Source organism: Oncorhynchus mykiss, chromosome 15 (genome assembly GCF_057628025.1).
Source record: "Oncorhynchus mykiss isolate SJ-2025 chromosome 15, ASM5762802v1, whole genome shotgun sequence".
Classification (NCBI taxonomy): Eukaryota; Metazoa; Chordata; class Actinopteri; order Salmoniformes; family Salmonidae; genus Oncorhynchus; species Oncorhynchus mykiss.
The window spans coordinates 47,952,118-47,969,508 of NC_143036.1; the positions used below are offsets into that span (position 1 = coordinate 47,952,118).

At 42.4% G+C, this 17,391-nt stretch overlaps 1 protein-coding gene across 1 annotated transcript; it reads right to left on the reverse strand.

The window, feature by feature from the left end:
* Positions 1 to 10,166: 10,166 nt before the first annotated feature.
* On the reverse strand, positions 10,167 to 17,023 carry LOC110490123 (acyltransferase PGAP2). The gene is made up of 6 exons (XM_021563307.3): positions 16,506 to 17,023; positions 15,999 to 16,167; positions 15,228 to 15,477; positions 14,896 to 15,002; positions 12,051 to 12,159; positions 10,167 to 10,833 (listed from the first exon to the last, which is right to left on the reverse strand). Exons 2-6 carry the CDS (start codon positions 16,164 to 16,166, stop codon positions 10,703 to 10,705), a joined length of 765 nt encoding a protein of 254 aa, XP_021418982.1. The 5' UTR covers position 16,167; positions 16,506 to 17,023; the 3' UTR covers positions 10,167 to 10,702.
* Positions 17,024 to 17,391: the final 368 nt, after the last annotated feature.

The following is a 17,391-nucleotide window of genomic DNA, read 5'->3' on the forward strand; positions in this document are numbered from 1 at the left end:
TCCACCGTCGTAGTACGAGCCTGATATGGAATGTGAAGCTAACTGAAGTTGGCTAGCTTCATAAAAGCCAGGGGAGGTTAGCATTTTATAATCATACCCCCAAGACATGCCAACATCTCACCATTTCAATAACAGGGGAGGTTAGCATTTTATATTATACCCCCAAGACATGCCAACATCTCACCATTTCAATAACAGGGGAGGTTAGCATTTTATATTATACCCCCAAGACATGCCAACATCTCATCATTATAATAACAGGAGAGGTTAGCATTTTATATCATACCCCCCAAGACATGCTAACATCTCACCATTTCAATAACAGGGAAGGTTAGCATTTTATATCATACCCCCCAAGACATGCCAACATCTCACCATTACAATAACAGGGGAGGTTAGCATTTTATATCATATCCCCAAGACATGCCAACATCTCACCATTACAATAACAGGGGAGGTTAGCATTTTTGGAGAGGTATGATATTTATGCCACATTTTTTGCAGTTTTACTAGTGCTTTATTGCAAACAGGATGCATGTTTTTGAATATTTGTAATCTGTAAAGGCTTCCTTCTTTTCACTCTGTCATTTAGGTTGGTATTGTGGAGTAACTACAATGTTGTTGATCCATCCTCAGTTTTCTCCTATCACAGCCATTAAACTTTTATAAAGCCACCATTGGCCTCATGGTGAAATTTACTGTAACTTTCTCACTCATCATTATTCACTATAAATTCAGGATCATCTGTAATCATGGTAGCTTCCACATTATTGTTGAAGTGTTTTGAAACCCTTCTGATTTACAATAAAAGTGACTCCAAAATGAGACAATACATTATTTACCATTAATTTCTATTAGGCACACAATAATCTGAAACAACCAAAACAAACAGCAAATGCATCCAAGTTTGTAGAGGCACATTTCGTGCTTGGAATATGGGACAAAATACTACAGTTTTGTCTACTTTAATACACACGTGATGTTGTCCCAATACTTTTGGTCCCCTAAAAATGGGGAGGGGGGGAAACTATGTACAAAGACGGTTCACCTGATATGGATGAAAATACCCTCAAATTAAAGCTGACAGTCTGCACTTTAACCTCAGTCATTGTATCAAAGGGCTGGTGTACTGAGATCCAAAACAACAAATAAATTGTCACTGTCCCAAATCTTTTGAAGCTCACTGTACGTCAACCACAGACCAGGGGTGGTATGTATCAAGATTTTCAGAGTCGGAGTGCTGATTTAGGATCAGTTTTGCTTGTTAAATCACAAATCAATAAAAGACTACATTGACAGGGGGATCGGTAGTTTGACTGTATAACCAACCCAGGCCAATCCTGCTACCTGCCTCCTCTTCCTATAGCCAGTCTGATTTGAAAGTCAAATCATCTGTCAGTATTTCCCTCCACCTATTACAGGTTCAATCATAATGCTTCTTTGTCCCAGGCAACCAACCGTATGCTGAGTCACCCTCGTCTCTGTAACACACTCACGCACACGGTTACTGCGTTGGTGACATTCACAAGTGTACACACACTCACGCAAACAAACCGTGGTTAAAGGGGCATTGACTGTTGGCGACAGCAGGCAACTGTTTGAGTAAATCAAATCTTATCTTACAATGTTAGCAGATGTTAATGCGAGTGTAGCAAAATGCTTGTGCTTCTAGTTCCAACCATGCAGTAATATCTAACAAGTAATCTAACCTAACAATTTCAAAACAACTACCTTATACACACAAGTTTAAAGGGATGAATAAGAATATGCGCATAAAAATATATGGATGAGCGATGGCCGAAAGGCATAGGCAAGATGCAGTAGATCAGGGGTGTCAAAGTCAAATGGACGGAGGGCCAAATAAAAAAATCAGCTACAAGACGAGGGCCGGACTGTTCGAATGTTCATTGAAAATTTTTTAAATGACGCATATAGTCTAGTGAACCTAATTGAACCTACTGAAAACCTAACAAATATATTACAATATGATCAGATAAATAAAGCAATATTTTCTTATGGCTCTGTCAGTAATCTTTAATTTTCAACAGACACAAAAGACAAATTTCCTTTATATAAATATCCCCATAACATGAACATTAAATGAAAGAAACCGGTATTCAAGGCACCATCAGTAGACTATATTTTCTATTTTAGCAAAAGTGGGCTAAATTTACTTCAAAGAAAAAACAATAATAGCAATTTTCTATCATCCACTCAACTGAAATATTTTTAAAATATAATTGGATTGAAATACAAAAAAATAAAGTGCAAAAATCTATTAATCAAAAACAACACTTTGTTTAAGGAGAAGTAACATGCAGTGAAAACAAATATTAAATTTTAACTTTTAAACTTGAACTGAGTAAAAACTCTAAATATGTGATTGCACAGTAATGTTCACTTGTTTGAGGTTGAGGGTGATACTTGGTGGTGTCCCATCTTTTCCACAAGTTCATCAATGTTCGGGGTAAGGCTCTGAGCTGAAGAAATCCTCAGAATTGAGTGGAGGTGTTCAGCAGTAAGTCGACTTCTGTGTGATGTTTTGTTCAGGTTCATCAAAGAAAACAGTTGTTCACACAGGTATGTGCTGCCAAACATAGACAACGTTTGAGCAGCCTGGATGCGCAGCTGGGGCATTGTGCCGGGGAGGAAACGGGCAAACTCCGCAGCACCCACTGCCGCATATTTTTCCCTCAGTGCATCATTGCATTGGAGGTCAATCAACTCCATTTGGAGGTTTGGTGGTGAGCTTTCCACGTCAACAGCAAATGGGTTACCGAGCAGTTCCAACCTGCTTTTTTGTGCTTCAAAGTCAGCAAATCGGCGTCGAAAGTCAGTGGTAAGCATACCTATTTTATCAGCCAACTGTGTGCTCGGGAACGCACTGGTAGAGAGCTTCTCTTTCATGGTCTGGCAGCTGGGAAAGTGGCTCAAATTTTCTTTCCGCATCTGCGTCTCCCACAGAGTCAGTTTGGTTTTAAATGCCTTCACTGTACTGTACATATCAGAGATGACACGATCCCGACCCTGCAGCTGCAAGTTTATTGCATTCAGATGACTCGTAATGTCACACAGAAAAGCCATTTCACACAGAAACATTTCGTCTCGGAGTTGTGTTGTGTCTTTCCCTTTGCTGTCCAAGAATAGACAAATCTCCTCACGAAGCTCAAAACATCTTTGAAGCACCTTTCCCTGGCTTAGCCATCGCACCTCTGTGTGATAAGGCAAATCACCATGCTCCGTTTCTAACTCCGTCAGAAATGCCTTGAACTGGCGGTGATTCAAACCTTTGGCTCTGATAAAGTTAACTGTGCGCGTGATGATGCTCATTACATGCTCCATTTTCAAGGCTTTACCGCACAACGCTTCCTGGTGTATGATACAATGATAAGCTGTCAGCTCACCTGTCGCGTTTTCCTCTTGCATCTTTTCCCGTATCTTCGCCACCAGTCCGCTCCTGTGTCCACACATCGCAGGTGCTCCGTCGGTTGTCAAACCCACGAGTTTTTCCCAAGGCAGCTCCATCTCATTTACACATCTTGACACCTCTTCATACAAATCATGCCCCGTAGTTGTGCCATGCATAGGACGTAAAGCCAAAAACTCCTCTGTCACGCTTAGGCTGGAGTCCACTCCGCGGATGAAAATTGACAACTGGGCAATGTCAGAAATGTCGGTGCTCTCATCCACAGCCAAGGAATATGCAATAAAATCTTTTCCCTTTTTCACAAGCTGCTCTTTTAGATTGATGGACAACTGGTCTACTCTCTCGGCAATGGTGTTTCTGCTCAGACTCACATTTAAAAAGAGTTGCCTTTTTTCTGGGCAAACTTCGTCACAAACTTTAATCATGCAGTTTTTGATGAAATCCCCCTCCGTAAATGGCCGGGCTGATTTAGCGATCTCTTCTGCCAAAATAAAACTGGCCTTGACAGCAGCCTGGCCTTGTGATTTGGCTTTTTTGAACAGAGCCTGTCGAGATTTGAGGCCTCGTTTTAATTCCTCTGCCTTTTGTAGCCTTTGTTCCATGTCCATATTCTTGTTTTTGTCCGCGTGTTTCGTTTCATAATGTCGTCTCAGATTATACTCTTTCAGTACCGCCACACTTTCTCCACACAGAAGACACACAGGTTTTCCAGCTACCTTCGTGAACATATACTCCGACTCCCACCTTGTTTGAAACCCCCGGTTCTCAGTATCCACCTTCCGTTTTGCCATTTTTGATGGGTATCTGAAAGTTAATTTTACTGTGATGCTGACGACTGCTGTGCCAATAAATATTGAAATGAAGCAGCCTACTGCTCGGTGCGTCACCTTTGCATTGTGGGAAATGTAGTATTGGTGCGTGTAAAAGATCTGCGGGCTGCCGGCTTGCTGCGGGCCGGTTCTAATAATAAATCAAGATCATCCCAGGGGCCGTAAAAAACCTTCTTGCGGGCCGGATGTGGCCCGCGGGCCTTGACTCTGACATATGTGCAGTAGATGGTATAGAGCACAGTATATACATATGAGATGAGTAATGTAGGGTATGTAAACATTATACTGTACAAAGTGGCATAGAATAATCCATGAGATGGCGTATCCCGCTCTCTAACCCCCGACCCACACACAGTAACAACACACTCAATCTACACCATTCAAACAGTACACAATCATAGCATACAGTACAAAATGGTCCCATAATATGACTGAGATACTGGGACTTCCGAAAGTATTCATACCCCTGGACTTGTTCCACACTCTGTTGTGTTACAGCCTGAATTCAGAATGGATTAATTTGTTTCTCTCATCCATCTACAAACAATAACCCACAAAAATGAAAACGTGTTCATAGAAGTTTTTTGCTAATTTGACAAATTCATTCAGAAATATCTAATTTACATACAGTGCCTTGCGAAAGTATTCGGCCCCCTTGAACTTTGCGACCTTTTGCCACATTTCAGGCTTCAAACATAAAGATATAAAACTGTATTTTTTTGTGAAGAATCAACAACAAGTGGGACACAATCATGAAGTGGAACGACATTTATTGGATATTTCAAACTTTTTTAACAAATCAAAAACTGAAGAATTGGGCGTGCACAATTATTCAGCCCCCTTAAGTTAATACTTTGTAGCGCCACCTTTTGCTGCGATTACAGCTGTAAGTCGCTTGGGGTATGTCTCTATCAGTTTTGCACATCGAGAGACTGACATTTTTTCCCATTCCTCCTTGCAAAACAGCTCGAGCTCAGTGAGGTTGGATGGAGAGCATTTGTGAACAGCAGTTTTCAGTTCTTTCCACAGATTCTCGATTGCATTCAGGTCTGGACTTTGACTTGGCCATTCTAACACCTGGATATGTTTATTTTTGAACCATTCCATTGTAGATTTTGCTTTATGTTTTGGATCATTGTCTTGTTGGAAGACAAATCTCCGTCCCAGTCTCAGGTCTTTTGCAGACTCCATCAGGTTTTCTTCCAGAATGGTCCTGTATTTGGCTCCATCCATCTTCCCATCAATTTTAACCATCTTCCCTGTCCCTGCTGAAGACAAGCAGGCCCAAACCATGATGCTGCCACCACCATGTTTGACAGTGGGGATGGTGATGAGCTGTGTTGCTTTTATGCCAAACATAACGTTTTGCATTGTTGCCAAAAAGTTCAATTTTGGTTTCATCTGACCAGAGCACCTTCTTCCACATGTTTGGTGTGTCTCCCAGGTGGCTTGTGGCAAACTTTAAACTACACTTTTTATGGATATTTTTATGAAATGGCTTTCTTCTTGCCACTCTTCCATAAAGGCCAGATTTGTGCAATATACGACTGATTGTTGTCCTATGGACAGAGTCTCCCACCTCAGCTGTAGATCTCTGCAGTTCATCCAGAGTGATCATGGGCCTCTTGGCTGCATCTCTGATCAGTCTTCTCCTTGTATGAGCTGAAAGTTTAGAGGGACGGCCAGGTCTTGGTAGATTTGCAGTGGTCTGATTCTCCTTCCATTTCAATATTATCGCTTGCACAGTGCTCCTTGGGATGTTTAAAGCTTGGGAAATCTTTTTGTATCCAAATCCGGCTTTAAACTTCTTCACAACAGTATCTCGGACCTGCCTGGTGTGTGCCTTGTTCTTCATGATGCTCTCTGCGCTTTTGACAGACCTCTGAGACTATCACAGTGCAGGTGCATTTATACGGAGACTTGATTACACACAGGTGGATTGTATTTATCATCATTAGTAATTTAGGTCAACATTGGATCATTCAGAGATCCTCACTGAACTTCTGGAGAGAGTTTGCTGCACTGAAAGTAAAGGGGCTGAATAATTTTTCAGTTTTTGATTTGTTAAAAAAGTTTGAAATATCCAATAAATGTCGTTCCACTTCATGATTGTGTCCCACTTGTTGTTGATTCTTCACAAAAAAATACAGTTTTATATCTTTATGTTTGAAGCCTGAAATGTGGCAAAAGGTCGCAAAGTTCAAGGGGGCCGAATACTTTCGCAAGGCACTGTATGTATTCACACCCAAGTCAACACGTTAGAGTCACCTTTGGCAGCGATTACAGCTGAGAGTCTTTCTGGGAAAGTCTCTAAGAGTTTTGCACACCTGGATTGTGCAATACTTACACATTATTACTTAAAAAGTTCTTCATGCTCTTTCAAGTTGGTTGTTGATCATTGCTAGACAGCCTTTTTGTAGTCTTGACATTGATTTTCAAGCCGATCTAAGTCAACACTAATTAGGCCACTCAGGAACATACAATGTCGTCTTGGTAAGAAACTCTAGTGTACAGTGGGGCAAAAAACTATTTAGTCAGCCACCAATTGTGCAAGTTCTCCCACTTAAAAAGATGAGAGGCCTGTAACTTTCATCATAGGTACACTTCAACTATGACAGACAAAATGAGAAAAAAAATCCAGAAAATCACATTGTAGGATTTTTTATTAATTTATTTGCAAATTATGGTGGAAAATAAGTATTTGGTCAATAACAAAAGTCAATAACAAAAGGTGAGGGATCAGCCCAGAACTACAAGGCAGGACCTGGTCAATGACCTGAAGAGAGCTGGGACCACAGTCTCAAAGAAAACCATTAGTAACACACTACGCCGCCATGGATTAAAATCCTGCAGCGCACGCAAGGTCCCCCTGCTCAAGTCAGCGCATGTCCAGGCCCGTCTGAAGTTTGCCAATGACCATCTGGATGAGCCAGAGGAGGAATGGGAGAAGGTCATGTGGTCTGATGAAACAAAAATAGAGCTTTTTGGTCTAAACTCCACTCGCCGTGTTTGGAGGAAGAAGGATGAGTACAACCCCAAGAACACCATCCCAACCGTGAAGCATGGAGGTGGAAACATCATTATTTGGGGATGCTTTTTGTAAAGGGGACAGGACGACTGCACCATATTGAGGGGAGGACGGATGGGGCCGTGTATCGCGAGATCTTGGCCAACAATCTCCTTCCCTCAGTAAGAGCATTGAAGATGGGTCGTGGCTGGGTCTTCCAGCATGACAATGACCCGAAACACACAGCCAGGGCAACTAAGGAGTGGCTCCGTAAGAAGAAATACCCAATAGAAAATCTTTGGAGGGAGCTGAAAGTCCGTATTGCCCAGCGATAGCCCTGAAACCTGAAGGATCTGGAGAAGGTCTGTATGGAGGAGTGGACCAAAATCCCTGCTGCAGTGTGTGCAAACCTGGTCAATAACTACTGGAAACATATGATCTCTGTAATTGCAAACAAAGGTTTCTGTACCAAATATTAAGTTCTGCTTTTCTGATGTATCAAATACTTATGTCATGCAATAACATGCTAACTAATTACTTAAATATCATACAATGTGATCTTCGTCCGACTGCTACGAAATCCAACTGCTACGAAATCTTGGAATATGTGCAGAGCCAATTATTTTATTTTTTTGTGGGGGGGGGGGAAACGACTGAACAGTAGTCCAGGTGCGACAAAACTAGGGCCTGTAGGACCTGCCATGTTTATGGTGCTGTCAATATGTTTGACCATGACAGTTTAAAATCCAGGGTTACTCCAAGCAGTTGTCACCTCAATTTGCTCAATTTCCACATTAATTATTACAAGATTTAGTTGAGGTTTAGTGAAAGATTTGTCCCAAATACAATACTTTTAGAAATATTTAGGACTGACTCATTCCTTGCCACCCACTCTGAAACTAACTACAACTCTTTGTTAAGCAAACACAGATACATTGGCTTTAATCAGATGCCGAGACAGCCGCCCTGGGGAATTCCTGATTCTACCTGGATAATGTTGGAGGCGCTTCCCATAAAGAACACCCTCTGTTCTGTTGGACAGGTAACTCTTCATCCACAATAACGCAAGTGGTGTGAATCCATAACACATCTGATGGACCTGGATATGGTCTGGATGGTCTATAGTAGCTTCCCACCAGAATGGGCTTTAGGTGAGGCAGATGAACCTGTAGCCATATTACTTCAACAGTATTTAACATGAGATCCTCTCTAATCTTTACAGGAATGTGGTTCTGAATATAAACAACACCTCCACCATTGGCATTTCTATCTTTCTATAAATGTTATAACATTGTATTGCTACCACTGTATCAAAGGTATTATCTAAGTGAGTTTCAGGGATAGTCAGAATATGAATGTCGTCTGTTACGAGCAAATTTTTAAGTTCAAGCTACATATGTTAACGTGGGCTATTTTGAGCACTTTTCTTCTGGGATGCTTACTTATTTGTATTGCTTTACTGGGAAGCTTAGCAGCAGTAGATATGCTCATGTTAGTGCAGGGTGAGCTGCACACGGTGGACATCCTCCTAGGGCACACCGACAGTGCTAACAGTATAACCGGCACATGATTACTGCATACAATAGCTGTAGGATCAGCAGAGGCATTCAGGACAGTAAGAGGGACATAAATTAGGTTACATACATTGTGTCTACCAACACCCCTGTGTACCTAACATGAGCACAGGGAAGTATTATCCACAGGTATTGACTGTAGCAGAACAGAGGAGGTCATTGGGGATGTTGGTGCCTATGGAACCGGATGGGAGTTGGGAGCTATCAGTAAACTATGAAGATAATAGGAGACAGATTCCAAGCAATAGCTATTCTCACAGAAGTCGCTGTAGCACTGTTGAGATATCATCTTCTGAGGGCAGTGTTAGTAGTTGCAGGGGTTACCTTGGTAACACTGTCGGGATATCATCTTCTGAGGGCAGTGTTAGTAGTAGCAAGGGTTACCTTGTTAGCACTGTTGGGATATCATCTTCTGAGGGCAGTGTTAGTAGTAGCAGGGGTTAACTTGGTAGCACTGTTGGGATATCATCTTCTGAGGGCAGTGTTAGTAGTAGCAGGGGTTACCTTGTTAGTACTGTTGGGCTATCATCTTCTGAGGGCAGTGTTCGTAGTAGCAGGGGTTAACTTGGTAGCACTGTTGGGATATCATATTCTGAGGGCAGTGTTAGTAGTAGCAGGGGTTACCTTGTTAGCACTGTTGGGATATCATCTTCTGAGGGCAGTGTTAGTAGTAGCAGGGGTTAACTTGGTAGCACTGTTGGGATATCATCTTCTGAGGGCAGTGTTAGTAGTAGCAGGGGTTACCTTGGTAGCACTGTTGGGATATCATCTTCTGAGGGCAGTGTTAGTAGTAGCAGGGGTTACCTTGGTAGTACTGTTGAGATATCATCTTCTGAGGGCATTGATGTGAAACATATATACAGTGTTGAGTTACCTCAAGATTAGGTCAAGTTGATTAAAGCCACCACACGTGTATATTGAGTGGCTACTGAGGAAGAAGATGATGGGGAACAAAGTGAAAATGACATGGCTTGGGAACATCTGTTGGAGCCTGTGGTCGGGGAAGACTGGGTGAAAGCATGAGTTTTTTTTAGGACCTTCATTTTTGTGGAACCCAGAAGAAAAGTATCCTGAAAGCATAGTCAGGCAAAGAGAGAGTGGGAATTGTCATGTTATCAAACTTTGGTTTTGTCTTTGCATATATAATTATGCATAGCTTGACACATTAATACTGTTATGTCTTGTGTTTCTTTTTGCTTTCATGTCTTGTGCCATCACTCGCTTAGGAACCAGAAGCTGAAATGGGGAAAGTCAAAAGTGTGATTATAGAACAGAGGCCACAAGTCTTGGATTTGTAAAACATAATAATAAACTGAATGGTAATCATGTTTTATTATCATTGTTTGTTTATTTATAAGTCATTTCCAAGTTTATATAATGTTGAACAGCATGGAGTTAATGTTCAAAGGGGGAACTGATGAGTTCTAAACTTGAAATATCCTTATTCATGTTACTGAGGGAGAGAGGGGATTGTAGAATGTTTACGTTCCGTCAGAACATGTTATTGTTAGACATCAGGTATCCTATGGAAAGGAGAAGGGTCACAGTCTGGTACAAGGACAGCCGTGAGTTGGGGAGGAGTGGGGAATTTGGGCAGAGGTCAGGTTAGATGAAGTGAGGAGGAACAGATATCCCTAATCTTCTGTATAGCAAAAGAGGTGTATTGGCTGTTCAGATGTGTAAGGAGAGGGCTCAGCATAAGAGAAAGGGTTAAATACCAGTTCTTGTGTGAATATGTGTCTGTTCAGCTGTCTGAACCTTTGGATGAAAAAAACTTGCTTTGTGCTTTTATACTTGTCAGGTTCTAAATAAACAGGGTAAAAATTAACAAGAGTAGGGGTGTGTCCTCTGTCACACTCAGTCTTCAATAGCGTTTGTCCTCTGCTGGAGTGGTGACCATCACTTCCTTGTTTCCAAAGTCCCAGAATGCCGTCATGTGGAAGGCCATGTTGGAGAGCACCACCAGGTACTCACATAGAGCAAACAGAGTGTAGACTGGAGGGAAAGGGAGGGAGGAAGGGAGAGGGGGAAATAGAGAGGGAGGGAGTAAATGAGATGAGACATCCGTCAGTTATCAGTCACTTGTCTCAGTGAAGGAGAGAGATACACTGTATATACAAAAGTATGTGGACACCCCTACATATTAGTGGATTTGGCCATTTCAGCCATACCCGTTGCTGACAGGTATACAAATATTGAGCATACAGTCATGCAATCTCCAGAGACAAACATTGGCAGTAGAATGGCCTTACTGAAGAGCTCAGTTACTTTCAATGTGGCACCGTCATAGGATGCCACCTTTCCAACAAGTCAGTTCATCAAATTTCTGCCCTGCTAGAGCTGCCCCAGTCAACTTTAAGTGCTGATATTGTGAAGTGGAAAACGTCAAGGAGCAACAACGGCTCAGTCGCTAAGTGGTAGGACACACAAGCTCACAGAATGGGACCGCCGAATGCTGAAGCTCGTAAATATATATTCAGTCGCAACACTCACTACAGAGTTCCAAACCGCCTCTGGAAGCAACATCAGCACAAGAACTGTTCTGGGTTTCCATGGCTGAGCAGCCGCACACAAGGCTAAGATCACCATGCGCAACGCCAAGCCTAATCGCCCAACAACAACAACAACCTCAACAACAACCTCACTAATACTCTTGTGGCTGAATGGAAGCAAGTCCCCACAACAATCTTCCACCATCTAGTAGAAAGCCTTCCCATAAGAGAGGAGGCTGTTATAGCAGCAAAGGGGGGACCAACTCCATATTAATGTCCATGATTTTGGAATGAGATGTTAGAAGAGCAGGTGTCCACATCCTTTTAGTGTACATTCAGACATATGATATACATAGCATGTTACAACAGAGTCGAGAGAATGTGTACACTGGAAGAGACGGGAGCAAGAACCCAGTTGGGGTGGAGGTGAAAGGATCGGAGGTTTCAAACTGGAGTATTGGTGTTATCATTACTGGTAACGCCGGGGTTGACAAAGATATGAGGGAAATGGAGAAACAAAGCCCTAAACACACAGACAACTTCTACTCAAACTTCCTCTACTACAGGGTGATGTATATTACAAAACATGACATTATCAGGACCTTGATTGACTGAGCAGAGAGGAAAGAGGGGAAAAATACAAAAGAATGGGTGGGGATCTGTTCAAAAGTAGTACACTATATAGGGAATTGGGTTCCAATACAGGTGCCAAAAACTCACTTATGGGTTCGCAGTACTTGTTGTGGCGTCTGTAAAAGTAGGCGGCGACCAAACAAAAGCTGACATTGAAGAGAAAGAGACGCACCTTCCAACGAAACGACGTGATCTCCTGGGAGAGACAGAAAGAGGAGGAGAGCCACCAACAGACAGAGAGAGAGATTGAGACAGAGAGGGGGAGAAAGAGATGGAGACAAACAGAGCGGTTAAAATGTAGCTATAACAGGTGGTGTTGCAATAGTGAGTTCAGAGTGCCTCAGGCTGGTGAGGGTAGTTGGGTTGGTCCCCGTGTGTGTAACCCACTTCCCCTGCTTTGAACAGACCAAGCCACACACTAACGAAACATAAGCTGTGGACTCAAACACATACAGTTGGTTGGAAGTTTACATACACTTAGGTTGGAGTCATTGGAACTCGTTTTTCAACCACTCCACTAATATCTTGTTAACAAACTATAGTTTTGGCAAGTCAGCTAGGATATCTACTTTGTGCATGACAAGTAATTTTTCCAACAATTGTTTACACACAGATTATTTCACTTGTAATTCACTGTATCACAAATCCAGTGGGTCAGAAGTTTACATACACTAAGTTGACTGTGCCTTTAAACAGCTTGGAAAATTCCAGAAAATGACGACATGGCTTTAGAAGCTTCTGATAGGCTAATTGACATCATTTGAGTCAATTGGAGGTGTACCTGTGGATGTATTTCAAGGCCTACCTTCAAACTCAGTGCCTCTTTGCTTGACATCATGGGAAAATCAAAAGAAATCAGCAAAGACCTCAGAAAAAAAATTGTAGACCTCCACAAGTCTGGTTCATCCTTGGGAGCAATTTCCAAATGCCATGTTCATCTGTACAAACAATAGTACGCAAGTTTAAACACCATGAGACAACGCAGCCGTCATACCGCTCAGGAAGGAGACGTGTTCTGTCTCGTAGAGATTAACGTACTTGGGTGCGAAAAGGGCAAATCAATCCCAGAACAACAGCAAAGGACCTTGTGAAGATGCTGGAGGAAACATGTACAAAGTATCTATATCCACAGTAAAACGAGTCCCATATCGACATAACCTGAAAAGCCGCTCAGCAAGGAAGAAGCCACTGCTCCAAAACCGCCATAAAAAGCCAGACTACGGTTTGCAACTGCACAAGGGGACAAAGATTGTTCTTTTTAGAGAAATGTCCTCTGGTCTGATGAAACAAAAATAGAACTGTTTGGCCATAATGACCATCATTATGTTTGGAGGAAAAAGGGGGAGGCTTGCAAGCCGAAGATCACCATCCCAACCTTGAAGCACGGGGGTGGCAGCATCATGTTGCGGGGGTGCTTAGCTGCAGGAGGGACTGGTGCACTTCACAAAATAGATGGCATCATGAGGTAAGAAAATTATGTGGATATATTCAAGAAATAACTCAAGACATCAGTCAGGAAGTTAAAGCTTGGTCGCAACTGGTCTTCCAAATGGACAATGACCCCAAGCATACTTCCAAAGTTGTGGCAAAATGGCATAAGGACAACAAAGTCAAGGTATTGGAGTGGCCATCACAAAGCCCTGACCTAAATCCTATAGAAAATGTGTGGGCAGAACTGAAAAAGCGTGTGCGAACAAGGAGGCCTAAAACCTGACTCAGTTTTTTTATTTTACCTTTATTTAACTAGGCAAGTCAGTTAAGAACAAATTCTTATTTTCAATGACGGCCTAGTGGGTTACCTGCCTGTTCAGGGGCAGAACAGCAGACCTTGTCATCTCGGGGGTTTGAACTTGCAACCTTCTGGTTACTAGTGCAACGCTCTAACCACTAGGCTACCCTGCCGCCCCTGCACCAGGTCTGTCAGGAGGAATGGGCCAAAATTCACCCAACTTGAAACAATTTAAAGGCAACGCTACAAAATACTAATTGAGTGTAAGTAAAGTTCTGACCCACTGGGAATGTGATGAAAGAAATAAAAGCTGAAATAAATCTCTACTATTATTCTGACATTTCACATTCTTAAAATAAAGTGGTGATCTGACCTAAGACAGGGAATTTTTACTAGGATTAAATGTCAGGAATTGTGAAAGACTGAGTTTAAATGTATTTGGCTGTGTATTTCAACTTCCGACTTCAACTGTACACCTCGGGTGACACCATCATAGTTCTGTGTGTGGTTATAAATTAATTTCCACACCTGTTTGCTGGTGTTGAAACTGTGGCTCAATGTGTGTTGAAAGGCTATCAGAGATTAGTGTGTGTCCATAATGAGCCAGGGCCATAATGAGCTCTCTGGTATTCAAAAAGCATCTCAAAGCGAGATGCAGCAATGCTAATCTAGGATCAGGTCTCTCTGTCCAATTATATTAATTATGATCAAAAAGGCATAATTGATCCTAGACTCTTTATTAATAGGGTCCCTGGTAACAGTAGCTCAACACTGTCACGGGGTGGTGAGAAAGAGTCCTGTTCTCTGGCATGGCTGCTGTAGCATTAATGACCCAGCCTCTGGCACACGTCTACAGTAATGGCATAGGTTTGAGTCCGGCCTACTCCCCTTTTATGCAACCTCTCTCATATATATATATATATATATCTCTTACCCCACTGTCATCATTCTTTCACTATCTGTTCAATAAAATCTGAAAATCCCATATAAAAATTAAGAAAGGGTCCTGTTCCAAGTACAGGAATGAACAGCAGCTTTTTTAGTAGGATGTTGAGACATTTATGACAGAGTCTTAAAAAGTGGGATAACACAACGCCGATGACACTAGTACTCAAGGACTGAAGAGGAATGGCAATACGAAGGCACACAGCACAAATAAGAAACATGCACGGTAAGGTGAGGGAATGAGGGTGTGTACTCTACCTCGGGGTTGAGACTGAACTTCTTAATCACCTGCCACAGTCTGCAGGTAATAAGCATGTGCAGAAGAGAGCAGGCGGCGAACGTGATAAAACCATTCTTGTGAACACCTGCCGAACACAAACCCGGCAGTGAATGTAACTCTAAAACACCAGCACATAATACAGTGGATAACAACACATCTGTCACTTACGCTAAAAACTAAGTGGACATTAACGCAGGGTGTATGAATGCATGTGTACGATGCATTAGCCCATGTCCTAACTTGGAATGCAAAGCAGTGTGTGTATATGTTTGATGCATGCTTGTGCACGTGTGCGTCTACCGGTACTCACTGTAGGTCTCAGTAGAGGACACATAGGTGAGCAACAGCAGGCCTACGTTCTCAGCCAGGGCAGCTATGAGAGCCAGGACGCTAAGGCCCATGTCAGGGAAGCTCTTAGCAAACCGTCCGCGGTAGAAGCTGAAGTAGGCCGCAGCCACCAGGAAACGAGGGGCCGAGTGCAGGCCGATACAGAACCTCCATATATAGCGCTCTGGGACCAGACTGATAGACGCACTGATGGAGGGGAGGTAGTTGGGCACCTGGTGGTGAGGAGGTGCAGCAGGAGGAGAGGTCAGTCAATGGAGTGTTATTTGTATATGTAGTGTAGCACGTTCTACAATGCTGTATTTATTTAAGCGATACACACACATTGTCAGTATTACCAGTAGTGTAGCATGTGTAGTGTAGAACATTCTGCATATAGCTAAGCTAATACTGCATTTATCAAAGTGCATCATAGGCCCTTATTTAAAGGAAAATTACACCCAAAAAGTATATTTTGGTATTTGTTTCATTAGTCCATTGTTGTTATTGTCCCAACATGTATTACATGTCAGCATTCAAGATATTGAACTTTCAAAATACAGCCGGTATGATGCAAAATGCATGTATTTTGAAAATACATATATCTTGAATGCTGACATGTAATACATTTTGGGACAATAACAACAATGTACTAATGAAACAAATAGGAAAACCTCCCTAGTCAAAAACCTTGAAAGGAAGTGTCAATGGACAGAGAGAGAGACAAGACAGAACGAGAGTGAGGTGAACTACTCACCTGACAGTGCGTATAGGTAGACTCATCGAAATGGAACATCAGAGAAATGACGATGCAGGCTATTAGACCGGTTAGAGCCAGCAAGACAGTCCCAACGGCAAAGTCCGTGAAAGGAAGCCGGATCAGCGGCTTGTCCCGATCCAGACTTCCGTACAGTCCCTGCAGCATCCTGCCAACAAAACACCACCCAAACAAATGGAACAGCTAACGTTAGCCGAGCTCCTTCATTGACAACTGTTTGGCTACTTTATTTTTAACATGGATGCATGGACAGCTGGCTAGTAGAGTAATAAAAGCTACATAACGCTATTTGCTGTATTTCAATAACCAGCTAACTACTATGGCCGAGCATCGGCGCGGCTAATTATGGCCAAACCAGTTAGCTAGCTAACGTTAGGTTAACATGACAGAATATTCGCTAGTTAGCTGCTCTGGGATGCATTTTGAAATGAACCACAATAATAAATCAACCAAATATAACTAGTATAGCAACATACGGTAGCCTACCTGGCTTTCCCCCCAAGCTATCCCGACTGGGAGCTGGATTTCATAGCCTTCCACCCGGTCTCATCCACCAGACGACCATTATGGCTAACGTTAACACGCGTTAGCTAGCAGGCTAAAGTCAAGAGGTAACAAGCTACCAGTTCTCAAAGAGGTCGTTCAAATTGAGATCTGTAGCTAGTTAGTGTAAAGTAATCGTTATCAGTGGTGTGAGTATACTGTGCTGATAGTTTAGTATTCCGTTAGCTGGTTGAATCAGCTGTAGGCGAAAAATAGTATGAGCTGCACCCGGAAGAAGGTCCAGCTAAACTGGTATAATTTAAACCAGAGGAAAGGAAAGGCACAACTCGGTGGAAAATCTGTCTCCCTCCAGCAGGCGGCGTTATTTCCTTGTTTCGCCCAACAAGCAATGAGTTTATTTATGTAGATCAGTAGTTCCAAACTTTTTATAGTCCCGTACCCCTTCAAACATTCAACCTCCAGCTGCGTACCCCCTCTAGCACCAGGGTCAGCATACTCTCAATTTTAGTTTTTTTTGCCATCATTGTAAGGCTGCCACACACACATTATATGATACATTTATTAAACATAAGAATGAGTGTGAGTTTTTGTCAAAACCTGGCTCCTGGGAAGTGAAAACAGTCTTAAATCACTTTTCACATACAGTCTGTGCCTGTATTTAGTTTTCATGCTAGTGAGGGCCGAGAATCCACTCTCACGTAGGTACGTGGTTGCAAAGGGCATCAGTGTCTTAACAGTGCGATTTGTCAAGGCAAGAAACTGAGGGCAGCCCTGTCCAGAAATCTGGCAGTGGCTTCTGATTAAATTCAATTTTCACAGAACCGCTTGTTGCAATTTCGATGAGGCTCTCTTGTTCAGATATTGTTAA